The following is a 13,795-nucleotide window of genomic DNA, read 5'->3' on the forward strand; positions in this document are numbered from 1 at the left end:
TTTGTTGCCTATGCTTTGGTTTCTTATTCAACCTATCCGCCTTTATGGACTTATAAGAAGTCAGCAAAATAATGGATATGAAGGTGAAACTGAAAAAGTAGTTTGTAAAACTGAAAAGTAGCTGATAGAGGTATCCTTTGAGTTCTTTCATTTCCCAATCAGTAAATGCAAAGAAGTCTGAGGAGAATACAGAATTTAGTCTGAAAAAGAAAAACTCATTTAAGTCTGTCAAAGCTGTTATGAGCGTTGAAAAAAAACTAGAAGTGTTAAAATAAAACAAAGAAAAGGATAAAACACCTCACATTTACAGCTCATGTATATATAATACCACAGTTGTCTGTGATATTTTCAGCAGCAGATTAAAAAAAAAAAAAAAAAAGAAAAAAAAAGTAGACAAAATCATTCCAAAAACAGAATACCATCCAGTAACCCAAATATTCCAGTTCTTGGTTCTGTAATTTCATGCTACACCTTAGGTTTATTTTAGAATATTTTTAGCCTATGTCCTCCTTCCTTGACCTCCTTGGTTTGCTGAATGTCAAAAAGAGAGAGAATATGATTTACTGGCATTTAAAAAAAAAGTCTAGTGAAAGGCTTACATATCTAAAAAGAAACCACAATAGGCACCCACTTAGGCTGTCTGGTGAGGTGAGAATGGGCATGGACTCTCGAGCAGGACCACCTGGGCTGGAACCCTGGCCATAGTGCATTGGTAATGTTAGTTAACCTCTCTAAGCTCTGGGTTTCTCATCAATACCATAGGAATGATAATGGCTGTGATAATTAAATGAGATTAGGTGCCTACCACCTAGTTCAAAATAAGCTCTTAATAAATGATCGCTATTCTCTTATTACCTATTTAACGAAAATGCACCTATTATCCTAGCTAGCAGGATATTTTTTGTGTATTCAGTTGGCTGTCACTTAATCTTGGACTAGCAAAAGTTCCAGGACCCAGAAGTATAGCTGGCCACTAGATATGACAGCTTTCATGATACCTGTCTTCTGAGCAATCTTCCACTGAGCAGAGATTACAGTGACCCATGTAAGCCACAAACATTACTCCCTAGCATCCACAATCATACCAAGCAGGAAAAGGGATTGTGAAATACAAAGGAAAGTAAGTTGCTGGCAAGTGAGAGACAGACATTCACTTCACTTGGTACTGAATGCCTTTTGACATCATGGTTTAAAAAGTTCTGAGGGAAATTTCTCACATTGGTCGCAAATGACCACATGGTATTTATTAAATGGTAACATTATTACATAAGTGCCTGCTTGCATGTGGCATTGTCTAGAAGAAAAAGATAGACACCATATATGACCTCTGATGGTGCCATAACAAAGAGATGTGTCAATAAGGTACCTCAGATTTCTCAGGAGCCCTTAGCATGTTTTGATCAGGAGCGTAAAAGATAAAGGCAATCTTATAAGCAACAAAAGAGAGAGATTTGTGTTTGTGTGTGTGCACACAAGCATGCGTGTATAAATGTTCTAGCTACTTATAGTAATTAGAGCCAATTTTTTTTCTAGCCATTTACTTTCTGCCTCCTAGTGAGAAAAGATCTCCCTGCACTAGCCAAATTAGTTTGGTCCTCCCAAATTCTGGCCTCATCCAACAATCTCCCGCAAGAGGAAGTACTCAGAAAAAAGCATTTAGTGTTTTCATAGTATTTATCTTGGCTATATTCTTATGGAAGGCATTCACTAGTAAGTGTAGCAAATTAAAGGTGACAGAGATGCTATGTAACTCAAGTACAGTGACAAAAACACATGGTCTGACAAGAAATGCTTTTCAGGTAGACACAACACATGGTCTAAAAACCCTACCTAATGAAAAGCTTCATGCTTACAATTTTGGGAAGGCCTATAAGTAGAAAATTGGGCCAGAGAAGTAAAGAAACAAACGTCTAACCTTCGAAGAGATAGAGAAATATGAAACATCTGAAACATGATTTTCGTTTAGATACTCTTTTCCCAAAGTGATGGGACTGAAGGAGGGACCTCCTGACAAAAAGGGCATTTGTTACCTGTGAATCCTGGTGAGCAGACACAACTGTAACGATTAATGCCATCCATACAGACCCCATGGACACAAGGGTTACTTGCACAGTCATCAAAATTGATTTCACAATTAACACCTGCAAAAATAAGAGCAAAAAGAAACCATGCAGTATTACCACAAAAATAGTATATTGAGAAATCTAAGGAGTATCTGGCCAACTCTGGATAGAGTAAAGCATCAGTTCTCCAAAGTGTAGTCTTCTGGACCTTATCAGGGTGATTATCAGAACAAAAATATTTTATTAATCATACTAAACCACTATCTGCCTGTTTCAGTGTTGGCATCTGCACTCATGGTGCAAAAGCCAACAGGGGTAGGATTGCTGGCATGTTAGCAGGAATCCAGGATCGAGATAGTAATTAACTTCCATGCGCTCACAATTTTTTTTTTCATAGAGATGCAGAGAGAGAGAGAGAGAGAGAAGCAGAGACACAGGCAGAGGTAGAAGCAGGCTCCATGCAGAGAGCCCGAAGTGGGACACAATCCAGGGTCTCCAGGATCACGCCCTGGGCTGCAGGTGGCGCTAAACCGCTGCGCCACCGGGGCTGCACCCCCCCAACCTTTTTTTTTAAATTTATTCATGCACTCACAATTTAAACCAGACAAAACATCTTACTTAAGAATGACTTTGGTGAAGAAGTCAAAATTATTAATTTTTGTATTTTTATTGTATCTTGACCCTTGAATATACATCTACTGCTCTGTGTTCTGAAATGGGAAATAAAGCAGTTTTGTGGCATGCCAAAATACACAGTTACTTCCAGGAAAAGCAGTTGTTTGTGTGAGTTCTGAACTGAACATACTTTTTTTCATGGACTCCCATTTTAGTTGAGAGAACAACTCACAGAGGAGCCAGGGCTATTCAGATCTAAATATCTTAGCAAACATTAAATGAAAGAAGTAAATCTGTCCTTTCAAGGAAAACAACTGACAGTACTGTGTTCCAAAAATAAAATGTAAGCTTTTGCATGAAAACTAGAAGTTTTGAACTTATATCCACTGCCAGAAGCTTGAAACTCTCATTATTATGGACATAAGTTTTCAGGATAAATGTTAAAGGGTCGGGATTCTTCAGTGCTGCCTTCCTTCTGGCCCATTCCCCAGATGAATGGTAGAGTTTGGCTATATTAAGAAAGGCTTAATTGACAATAATAAGTAACTAAACAGTAGGGATATACCAATCATAATTTTTACCATCATTTTATAAAAATATTCAAGATATCCTGTCATTTACTTAACATGAATTTAGTGATGTTTTATTTCCCATTCATAGAAAAATGCCTTGGTAGTTTAAAAAAAAAATCTAAAAATAAAGCCTGGTAAAAAGGACATAAACTAACAAAATTTCCATGAAAAAATGTGGAAATTTTGGTTCACTCACACTTTGTATTAATATTTATTAATAATTAAGAATTTACGCAGCCATTATTATGTGCAAGTACTTTGCCTTCTACCTTACATAACTTTTCTTGAGTCCTCTCACTCAAATGGCACATCAAGTTGCATTACACCCATTTTATCATGGACTTGCACCACCAGGATGTGAGCCAGGCATTTTGGATTCTACACTCTGCCACACCATACTGGTCACTCTGTGATGAATGAGGCCATGTTGCCTCACTAAGCCACAAATGAGGCAAGAGTTTCCCTATTCCTTGTATACAAGTGGACACTTTTACATGTGTCTAGCCATTGGCTGATAACCCCCCAATTACCCAAAACTGACCACAGCAGGTCATAGGAGGCTATATTTCATTCAAGCAGGAACAGACACCCTGCCCAAGATGGGCCAATGAGATTTACTCATTGCAACATTGGAATATGAACTGTGGGACCCATGGTCTACAAATTGCTCTGCTTCCTGCTAATCTCTGCAAAGCCTTATCGACAATTCTCACTTGGAATCTGTAAGATACTTCTGTGTGCTTTCAGTAAACTCTTTGTCTATTTTGTAGTTATTGTTTGTTTGTTTGCTAAAGATTCTTTAAACTAGTCAAATTGGTTTCTGTGACAACAGCTACCCATCATAAGACCACGGGTAAAAGAAGCTTCAGAAGTGACTCTGGGCGGTATATCTCATTTTAAGTACCCAGTAAATGAGAACCACAATTATAACCAGCACATTGTAAAGTATCCCTTCTGTTTATACTCATCCAAACCCCAACCTACCAACTCAGGACCATGTTATGAATGGGTCATGGATTCCTCCTCTAGAACTCAAGAGTCTATTCATAATGACTAATTAAATAGACCCATTCATCCAGGCCCCTAAGTACATGTCAGGTCTTTCTCCACCTATTACAGACCAAGATTTTTTCATCATGTCTACATCTCTTTGCTTTAACTCTCCCAAGAGCCACAGGAAAGGATTTGATAGTTTTCTGAAAAATTCTGGATCTTCATTCTATGCTTCCTGCAAACTGCTCATATTTATTTCTCGCATTTCTCAGCGACAGCTGAGTCTTCTCTACACCTTGTCTTCTCTGTCCTCCCCAGGGAATACACCTGATACATCCTGGCATAATGATAGAATTCCAGAGAAAACAAAGTGCTTGCCAACCCACCACTCACCCAGGTTTCCAGTACATTTGTTATAATGGGGATGATAGCAAAGCCTAAAACAGCCCCACCATTCTAAAGGCACCCTTTCAATTGCTTGTAAATCTCTCAAATTTCTTTTCGTACTGCAATTTCTCATGTCTTGGGGACCAGCCCGGAAGCAAATTGCTTTTGGAAGGTTTCACAAAGATCTATTCAGCCCTTTTAGTAAGTTATCTAAATGTGGGGAGGGGAAAGGCATTTTCAACTGTGAAGGCATGGGATGTTTTTCGTATGCCTGAGCAACTCAAAAAGGACTTTGTTTTCAAACTTGGCATGTACGAGGTCCTGGATGAAGACCAGGGCCTTTGACAAGTTTGAAGAAATGGATTTGGAAATAACAAAATAAAACGAGGGTAGTTAACCACCTCCCCCACCTCTGCCCCCAACACAGGCCATTTTCTTTAAATCTAGAATGAGTTCTCAATAAAATCACTCCCATGTATTGGTAGGTTTCCTTCTAACAAAGGTGCACTCTAGTTAATCTTCCACTAATACATTTTCTTTGATCTGAGACATAGTACTTCTCTGTCCATTAACCAGAGTTGTGACCATAATTATTCCTCGAATAAGTAAAACAGACTCCAGTGAAACCTGTGAAATGCGTTGCCTGAGAAAATAATTCAACATTCCCCCAGTAAGGAGCAGCATGCCTTCCCAACTAACAAGCAGTCACTCAACCAGAGTTGAGAAACAGCAATGAATGTGGAGTGGGAAATAGCGGATCTGCATTCTAATTTACAATGACTGGGACATGTTAAAAAGTCTCTCCTCTCCCTGTGAATCCCCCTAAATGCCCAAAGCCCACCAGAGACACAGAGTGGAAGAAAAGTGTCACATTAAAGATACTGGATTCTTAAATAGAGAAAAAACTGAAAGCTTATATAAATTATCTATGAATGTATCTTGAAAACTGGACTGGCAATGGAGAAATTCATGCACTAAATAACTCATTTTCTCTATGATCATATTAGCCAGATATCTGTCAAGTTTCTGTTTTACTTTGAACTCTTTAGACACAGCAATGCTGATTCATCATGAAAGGAATAGAAGGACAGGAGGGAGGGAGAGGGGAAAGGGCCAGCTTCATTAAATCTGAGTCTGGTGGAGGCTAAAGAAAAAAGGATAACCAAATCAAGCCACAAAGCCAAGAGGGTTTCCAATTTTAAATAATAATTTCAATGTTTTGAAGTGGTATGTCTCCTTCTAATGAAAAACACACACCCAAAATCATCAGTTTTGCAAAGCTATTGTCTCTAATTTCTCCAGTGGCTAGAGACATCTGCCTCTGAGATGTTTCTGGCTGTAGCTTTGACTGTGCATCTCAGAATCAGGATTATTTTTCAGGTATCTGAGCATATGCCATGACAGTATGAGATATCTGTGTAAACTATTTTGGGGGAACAGTGAAACCCCAGAGGAGACACAGAGCAGCTTACCTGATGTGCCAGGCTGGCAGTTGCACTGGTAGCCATTCACCAGGTCAATGCAGCGACCATCATTCAGGCAGGGGCTGCTGTAACACTCATCTATCTGGTCACTGCAGATGGCACCCATGTACCCCGGGTTGCAGATGCAGGTGTAGGAATCAATCCCATCCTGACACTGGCCATGGTGGCAAGGATCAGGGTCACAGTTGTCAATGTTCTCCTCACACAACACACCAGTGAATCCTGGGAAGGAATTTTATCAAGAAGGCTTAAAATCAAGTTAGACATCCACACCTGAACATAAATGTGGCTGCATCCACTTATCCTACAGACCTCATGTCTTAAACAGTTTATACTATAGCAATGAGAAGTCAACTATTTGATTTACAAGGCAAGCCTAGAAAGTTGTGCTTAAAATAAAGTTTTTCAAATAAAATTTATAGAATTTAAATCCCTTTTTCTAAATGATCAATGGTTTCATTGCAGAGATACTTTAACTGCAGCTTCATTTCATACTGGGCTTCAATGAGGAATAGCTCTTAATATTTTTCCATTATACATTTATTTCTATATTCCTTTCTTCCCAAAACCAACATACAGATATTATATTAATGCTAACATGTACCTTATCTTCCCAATTCTGACCTCAGAGGACAGAGAACTTTTCTTTATTCCTTTCAGACTCTCCCAGAGTACTATGCTTATATACTAAGGTTTTTAATAAATACCTGTTAAATAAAATGAATGAAAACTTATTATTTAAAAGAAAAAAGGGGCAAATAAAGCTTCCTTCATTCAATTCATTCTTTTAAAGAATTTTAAAGGAAGAGGGGCTCTCTTTCCTTTTAAACATGAATTCAAGGTTTTTAAACTCTCTCCAGTGAAGATTATCTCTGAGAATAATCTAGCCAGAGGAGGACAAAATCTGGAACTTCTCCAACCAAGGACAACATTTCATGAAAAGAGAAAGAAGTTAAGTGGTTCATCTGACAGGACCTAATCTAAGGAGGCCTAGTAAATGGTAATGTCCCAGAACTACCAAAATATTAATTCTCTGTTTATTTTTGTCATTTAGTTTGCTTTTCTGTCATCAGAAAGGAATCATACACATGATGTTTAAAATCCTTTAAGAACCCATCTTCTAAAAAGGTCTTGCATTATACCCATAACTTCTTTTTCTCTCAAGCGGTCATATAAAAAATAAATTGGGAAATCATCTTTTCTAATAATCTCTAGTCTTTCTCTATAATACTGGTCTGTGTAGGAGCAAATGTATAACAAGGGACATTTCGTTTATTCAAATCCACTTCCAAGTGAGAAACACAGCCACAGATCAGAAATGTAGAATATCTGTAAGCAGATTCTTTGTCACTGTAGTAGCGGAAATCAGGAAAGAGGACCTAAACTTTCCCAGACATAGCTCTCTCTCCTGTTCAGATACACACCTGACTGTCAAGGCCTGAGCAGTCTTTAATGCAGAAAACCTCTGCACTTGCACACAATGGCCCTTAGATTTCTAGGCCTTTGTTCAATCACTTGCCTCAAGAAACACAGAAACAGGTCTCTTGCTGAGAAGCCCCAGGGAAAAATAGCTTTCAGCTGGAATTCTTCCTTTTCCCAAAGGAGTAAGTCAAGCCAGCCAGAAACTCATCACTGCCAAAATTTGTCCCAGAAAGACATGGACACCAAATGGAAATGTCCAAGCCAGGCCACTACTGTGGTGGAGAAGGAGGCAGGTGTTGTAGAAGGAAAACAGTGAGAGCAGCGAAAAAAAATATGCTAGAAGCAGCTCTCTCTTAACAGAGGGCAGCCCATTAGTGGACTGGCTTGGTAGGGCAGCTAGAAGACAGTCTCCTATTTTGTTCACATGGACCTACCAGGGGAATAAAAAGTGAGGACAATCTTACCTGTGGCACACTGGCATTCATAGCCATTCGGGTGATCAATACACTTTGCCCCATTCAGACATGGAGTACTGGAACAGTCATCAATATCAATCTGGCAAACTGGCCCAGTGAAACCTTAAAAGGGCAGAGTGATGACATAAGTCAAAGGACTATCCTATGTTTATCTATCTAAGGTCTACCTATGATGTCCCATGAGAAGGATGCCCAAGAGGGTTGGGTTACACTACCAGTAGAGCTTAAACCAGTGGCTCAAAAAAAAAAAAAAAAAAAAAAAAAAAACAGTGGCTCAGCAAACATAAAATTATTCTCCCAAACAGGTAACTGAGATAACTAAATAAAGCTCAGGGCATCAGGGGCAAATGCATGTGTCTCCATTTGTTTTTTCCCAGTACAGATTTCACTTCTAGTTGAAGTAGGGACTAAATGGTTATACATGGAACCCTCAAACAAGTGAGTACAGCTTCAGAGCAGCTGGAACTTCTTTGAAGAAATACCATGAGAGGCTATCATTTCTGAAAGAAAAACTGGCATAGCAAAAGGAGACACAGAGTACTCTTTGGGAAAAAAAAATTGACTTGTGCAGTCTGTTTTTGGACCCAGGGTGAAATATCTAAAAATAAAAATCTCACAGAGGGGCTTTAAGAATATGACCCATAGGGAGGAAAAAAAAATCCTGAATAGCCTACAACCAAGGCTTCGGTGAGGTATGAACTTTCTGAAATATATACACAGACAGAGAGGTCATGGGCCAAACAGAATAGACTTGGACTTCTGGCCACAAAGGATTTGGATGATACACTAGCTGAAACAAACTCATTTCTGTACACACTCCTATCCCGAAGTGCTCACTTTAATGACTTCCTCATGTACAGCCCACACACACACTCTCCTCCTCCCTTCCCTGTGGTAACTCAGCTTTGTGCTTTCAAAGAAAATTGGGGCAGGTGGTGGGCACTTACCAGGTGGACATAGACACTGGAAGCGATTGACTTTATCCACACACTGACCATTGTTCACACAAGGGTTGCTCTGACATTCGTTTATCTCCAATTCACAATGTACACCTTTGAAACCTTGAACAAATTGGACCACACAAGTGGCTTAGAAAGACAGAAAGGCATATTCTAGCCAAGAAAGCACAAATTTGCAGAGTGGACTATTTCCTCTATGAGCATGAACATTTCTGCAGAAGTCAAAGGGGACTCTGCCATGATGGGAAATAGTCATTGCAAGTATCAGCAAGATAGGAGAATACTGCGAGATACCCATGTCACTGTGAAGAGGGAGAAGAGGTTACCTCCAAAGACTGGTAAAACATAGCATGCCACCAAAGATTGTCCCACATTCTCTGACCTGTCCCTGTTTCACTTTCAGAGCTGTACCAGGCCCACAGGGTCACCAGTTGATGTTCTCAAAGACCAGCTGACCTGGAGATGCAACTGCTCTCAGGGTACAAGTCAAGATCAGGAGGGCCTCCCAATGCTAGAGGAGCTAAGCAGCCTTAATCTGGCAAAGCAGCCACTGCCATATGTCTTTTATCTAAGGATTCAAGAAATAGTTTCTGTAGAAACTATTTCATACATATAAAACTGTATGCACATTACTACGGATAAATGGCAAGTTCCTACAGAAGCACGGGTAAAATAATTTATATAAATGGAACAGTATTTATAATATATCAAGAGATCAGAAAAGCTTGCTATTTAAAGGATTCTTATGGTAAATCCTTTATTAAATCAAAGAGTACTTGCATAAAAACACTCACTTCCAAATTTTTCTTACATGAAACTGATGTTGATATAAGGACTTATTTAATTTGGTCTCCATAGCTCTAAGAATTCTAGCACTGCGTACTCTAAGTAGTAGTGCTCTAAGGAGCACTACTCCTTAGAGGTCCCCTTGGCTGGGAACGCCGTCATTATTGGGAATTAAATGCTGACAGAGTTCATAGAATTGCCCACCCTAAATTGAAAAGTGCATGGCAGTGCCCTTTGTCTAGACCCCACTCACTGATGGGCCCATGTACCTGGCATGCACAAACATGTGAAGCCTCCAATCTTATCCAGACAGGTTGCATCATTCTGGCAGGGGTCAGAATGACACTCATTGATGTCCATCTCACAACGAGGCCCTGCATAGCCCTTCAGACATTCACAGTGGAAGGCACCATCTGTGTTCACACACTTTCCTGCATGCTCACAAGGATTGCTATTGGCTGGAAAACACAAGCACCGATTATTGGGATCAAAGCACCCTGATGGACTTTCCACAAATGTGGATTACAGAAGTAGGTCTGATTGTTACAGCATTAGGGCCAGGCCTTTAATAATCTGATTCTCAATTTCGTATTTTCTTCTTTAAAATGAAAGGAAAGGAAAGGAAAGGAAAGGAAAGGAAAGGAAAGGAAAGGAAAGGAAAGGAAAGGAAAGGGAAGGGAAGGGAAGGGAAGGGAAGGGAAGGGAAGGGAAGGGAAGGGAAGGGAGGGGAGGGGAGGGGAGGGGAGGGGAGGGGAGGGGAGGGGAGGGGAGGGGAAGACAGACTAAGGTAATCTCAACTCTCGTGCATCTCTGCTGTTCTTCTGCCCAAAGTGTCGTCAAGGTGGGGCTTTCTATTAATAATCAGGTACAGACCTTCCATATATTCAATTTTCAGAATACAGTATATGTTCACACAGAAAGGTTGTTTAACAGTGGGCATGTAACAGGAGAGATCTGAGATTTTGCTTCTGTCTGAATGCTTGCTGAGCTCTATAGATACCACGAGGAATAGGAAAAGTTCCACGTACTCACCCATAGCACACTCATCCACATCTTCTGTACAATCAGCCCCTTTGAAGCCTTGAGGGCAGGTGCAAATATACTGCCCGTTCAGGGGGTTGGTATCACACAGTGCCCCCTTGTGGCAAGGATTGCTGATGCATGCATCATCCAGATGACATAAAAGACCTGGGATGGGGCAAAAAGAACAAAGAAAAAATGTCTCTTACTTGAGGAAGAGTTTTCTCTTTCATGGAGGAGGGAAAACCTTATGGTCACCTCACCAAAATCCAATATGGAGATTTCGAGGCAACTTCCCCTTTACCTAATCCTACCTTAGGGACATGCTACAGCTAGCAGCAAGCAAGTAGTTTCTGCAGACAACCTTGCTGCTTTGACCCTAAGCCCTCAGCTAGACCTCTCCTCAAGGGTCAAGTCATCCACAGGCCATAAAGTGAGATGGTTAGACGATGAAGATAACTTTTTGACAGTGCTACTATATTTAGCAAATAAAAAGAGAGGATGCCCAGTTCAATTTGAATATCAAATAAACAATGTTTTACTATATATTCTAAATATTGCACTCACCTTATATTTTATTTAGCAATCTACTTTCCCCCAAATTATGCTACCTGATGATCAGGGGCCACCAGTATTTAGCTAGCCTCAGAAGGAAAAAAAAAAGCTGAACATCATCAGCCTATACTAGGGCAGCCTTTTAATCATGTCAACATTCCTGGCTCAAGCGCCCTCAGCACTCCAAAGGTATTACTAGGCCCCACGTTCTGTGTAGTTCACATGGGAACTGGATTTTCCAGTCTGCAATTAGCTTAAGAACAGGTAACCAAGGCTTCTTCTACAAAGCTAGGGGTGGGGCTTTCAGAAAGGCATCGATATGAAAAGTCCTAGGCACAAAGTTCTCTCAGTTAAGCTAACTTCTTCCTCCATGGTCCTCCCCTTCACTGCTCTCTACTCCTAGGACTGGACTGGGAGCTGTTAACTTGAGACTCTAGAGCAATATTAACTTTGCAGTTAGTAAAATTCCTCCCTGACAGGAATATTTCCATAGACACTGAGAGCTGGAATGCATTCAAATGCTTCTCTCCTCCTAACTTCTTCAAAGTAAAAAGTTCCTTCTCAAAATGAAGTCCCTAAATCCATTTATTAGTAATTTTATCTTAATTTCTGAGAAGTTTATCTTAATTTCTGAGGTGCTTTTCTCTCTCAGATCTTAAGGTGGTCAATAAATGCTCCTAAGGCAATAGCCACTAACTTCCATTTTTAGGGTATGAAAAACTGAGGTATACAGATTTGAGATGAGAGCCAAAAGTCCTCAAGAAGAAGACTAATTTCATAGTACTTCGGCTAGCAATTATATTTCCAGAACACTCTTGAGTAATATGTTCCTACAGATGTTAATTAAAAGGACACAACTTGGGGAGTCAAAGAGATCTTGAATGCTCCCTAGCCCCTTCCCTGAACTCCAGTTCTGTGCTGCTGGCCTTACCTGCCTTTCCTTCTGGGCACATGCAAGAGAAGGAGGCCACACGGTCAATGCAGGTGGAGCCCGGGGTGCAGGAGGCAAAGGCACAGTCATCAATGTTCTCACTGCAGTCATCTCCACTCCAGCCATTAACACATACACAGCCATAACCCCCATTGCGGTTGGTACAGGTGCCTCCATTCTGACAAGCATTAGGTTGTAGCAGACACTCATCCACATCCTCTGTGCAGAACTGTCCTTTGGGGGAAAAATGTCTTTGATTAGGGCTCTCAAGTCTCAAAGGATTAATACAATACTAGCTCCCACACATTCTTCGACCTCATGTGACCTGCCTGAAATTAAGGCAAGCAGATCTCCCTGCAGACTAGGTCTTCAAATGAATTTTAAGGCTACCATGGCTCATCCAAATGATATTTATTTCAGACAAATAACTTAAAGAAGAATGGAAATTGCTATCCCTAGAATTATGACATGAGAATTGAGCCAACCTATCAAGGAGATTAGTCTTGTAGCATCCTTGATTCAGTTAAATCCCTGAGACAATGAATATGTAAGTGAGAAGAGTGAGGGAAGAAGAGCGTATGAGATGAGTAAGAAAGATTGATGAGAAGGACCTTACACATCAAAATGTCAGGGCAGTTATTCTATGTCCCAGCTGTACAATGTTAACATCCTGGTTATGATACTATACGATAGTTTTGCAAGATGATGTTACCATTGCAGGAGCCTTGGTATAGGATATCTCTCTGTATTAATTCTTTTAACTGCATATGAGACTAAAATTATCTCAAAATAAAAGGTTTAATTAAAAAATAAAAGTAAGGGATCCCTGGGTGGCGCAGTGGTTTGGCGCCTGCCTTTGGCCCAGGGCGCGATCCTGGAGACCCGGGATCGAATCCCACGTCGGGCTCCCGGTGCATGGAGCCTGCTTCTCCCTCTGCCTTTATCTCTGCCTTGTCTCTGCCTCTCTCTCTCTGTATGACTATCATAAATAAATAATAAAAACAACAACAAAAAAAAAAATAAAAGTAAAAAAAAAATAAAATAAAAGTAAGGGCAAGCACAGGTAGAGAGAAGAGATGAAGGACAATGAAAAGCCTTGGTAAACTGTGGAGGTGAAAGGCAACACTGAGATGATGAAACTGGAGCAAACTGTGCATAGCCTAAGGCATCCAACCTTCAAGAACATGGATTTGTGGAGTAAAACACAGAAAGTTGACACAGGGTAATAGAAGATGGAAAAATGATCAAGTTGATCAGCCCGAAAAAGAGCCAACTGAAGGATGATATACCAGACTGCTTATGGATATAATGCAGGCCACTACAAGAGCAAAGAATGGAGGACTATGGAAAAGACTCTCAGGCCTTTGGACAAAGGAACAAAAGTATGTCTTCAACTTATAATCAAGGCATCTTTGATTAACAAGCAGTTTAGTGCCAGATCACTTGAGTTATAAAACAAGTTAATGAATCGTCCTTATTGATACCAGTTTCAAGAGCTACGAAAGGGAATTCATATTCAGATTATCTGAATT

General features: G+C 40.1%; 1 protein-coding gene across 1 annotated transcript in view; it reads right to left on the reverse strand.

Moving 5' to 3' along the window:
- Positions 1-13,795, reverse strand: part of NOTCH2 (notch receptor 2) — a 165,122-nt gene that overhangs the window by 45,206 nt on the left and 106,121 nt on the right. The window contains exons 6-12 of the mRNA XM_041754312.1: positions 12,264-12,497; positions 10,790-10,945; positions 10,027-10,215; positions 8,960-9,073; positions 8,001-8,114; positions 6,103-6,336; positions 2,031-2,141 (exon numbers count right to left, since the gene is read on the reverse strand). Of these exons, the coding sequence (XP_041610246.1) occupies positions 2,031-2,141; positions 6,103-6,336; positions 8,001-8,114; positions 8,960-9,073; positions 10,027-10,215; positions 10,790-10,945; positions 12,264-12,497 (1,152 nt within the window). The remainder of the gene's footprint in view (positions 1-2,030; positions 2,142-6,102; positions 6,337-8,000; positions 8,115-8,959; positions 9,074-10,026; positions 10,216-10,789; positions 10,946-12,263; positions 12,498-13,795) is intronic.

This window comes from Vulpes lagopus, chromosome 5 (assembly GCF_018345385.1).
Source record: "Vulpes lagopus strain Blue_001 chromosome 5, ASM1834538v1, whole genome shotgun sequence".
Classification (NCBI taxonomy): domain Eukaryota; kingdom Metazoa; phylum Chordata; class Mammalia; order Carnivora; family Canidae; genus Vulpes; species Vulpes lagopus.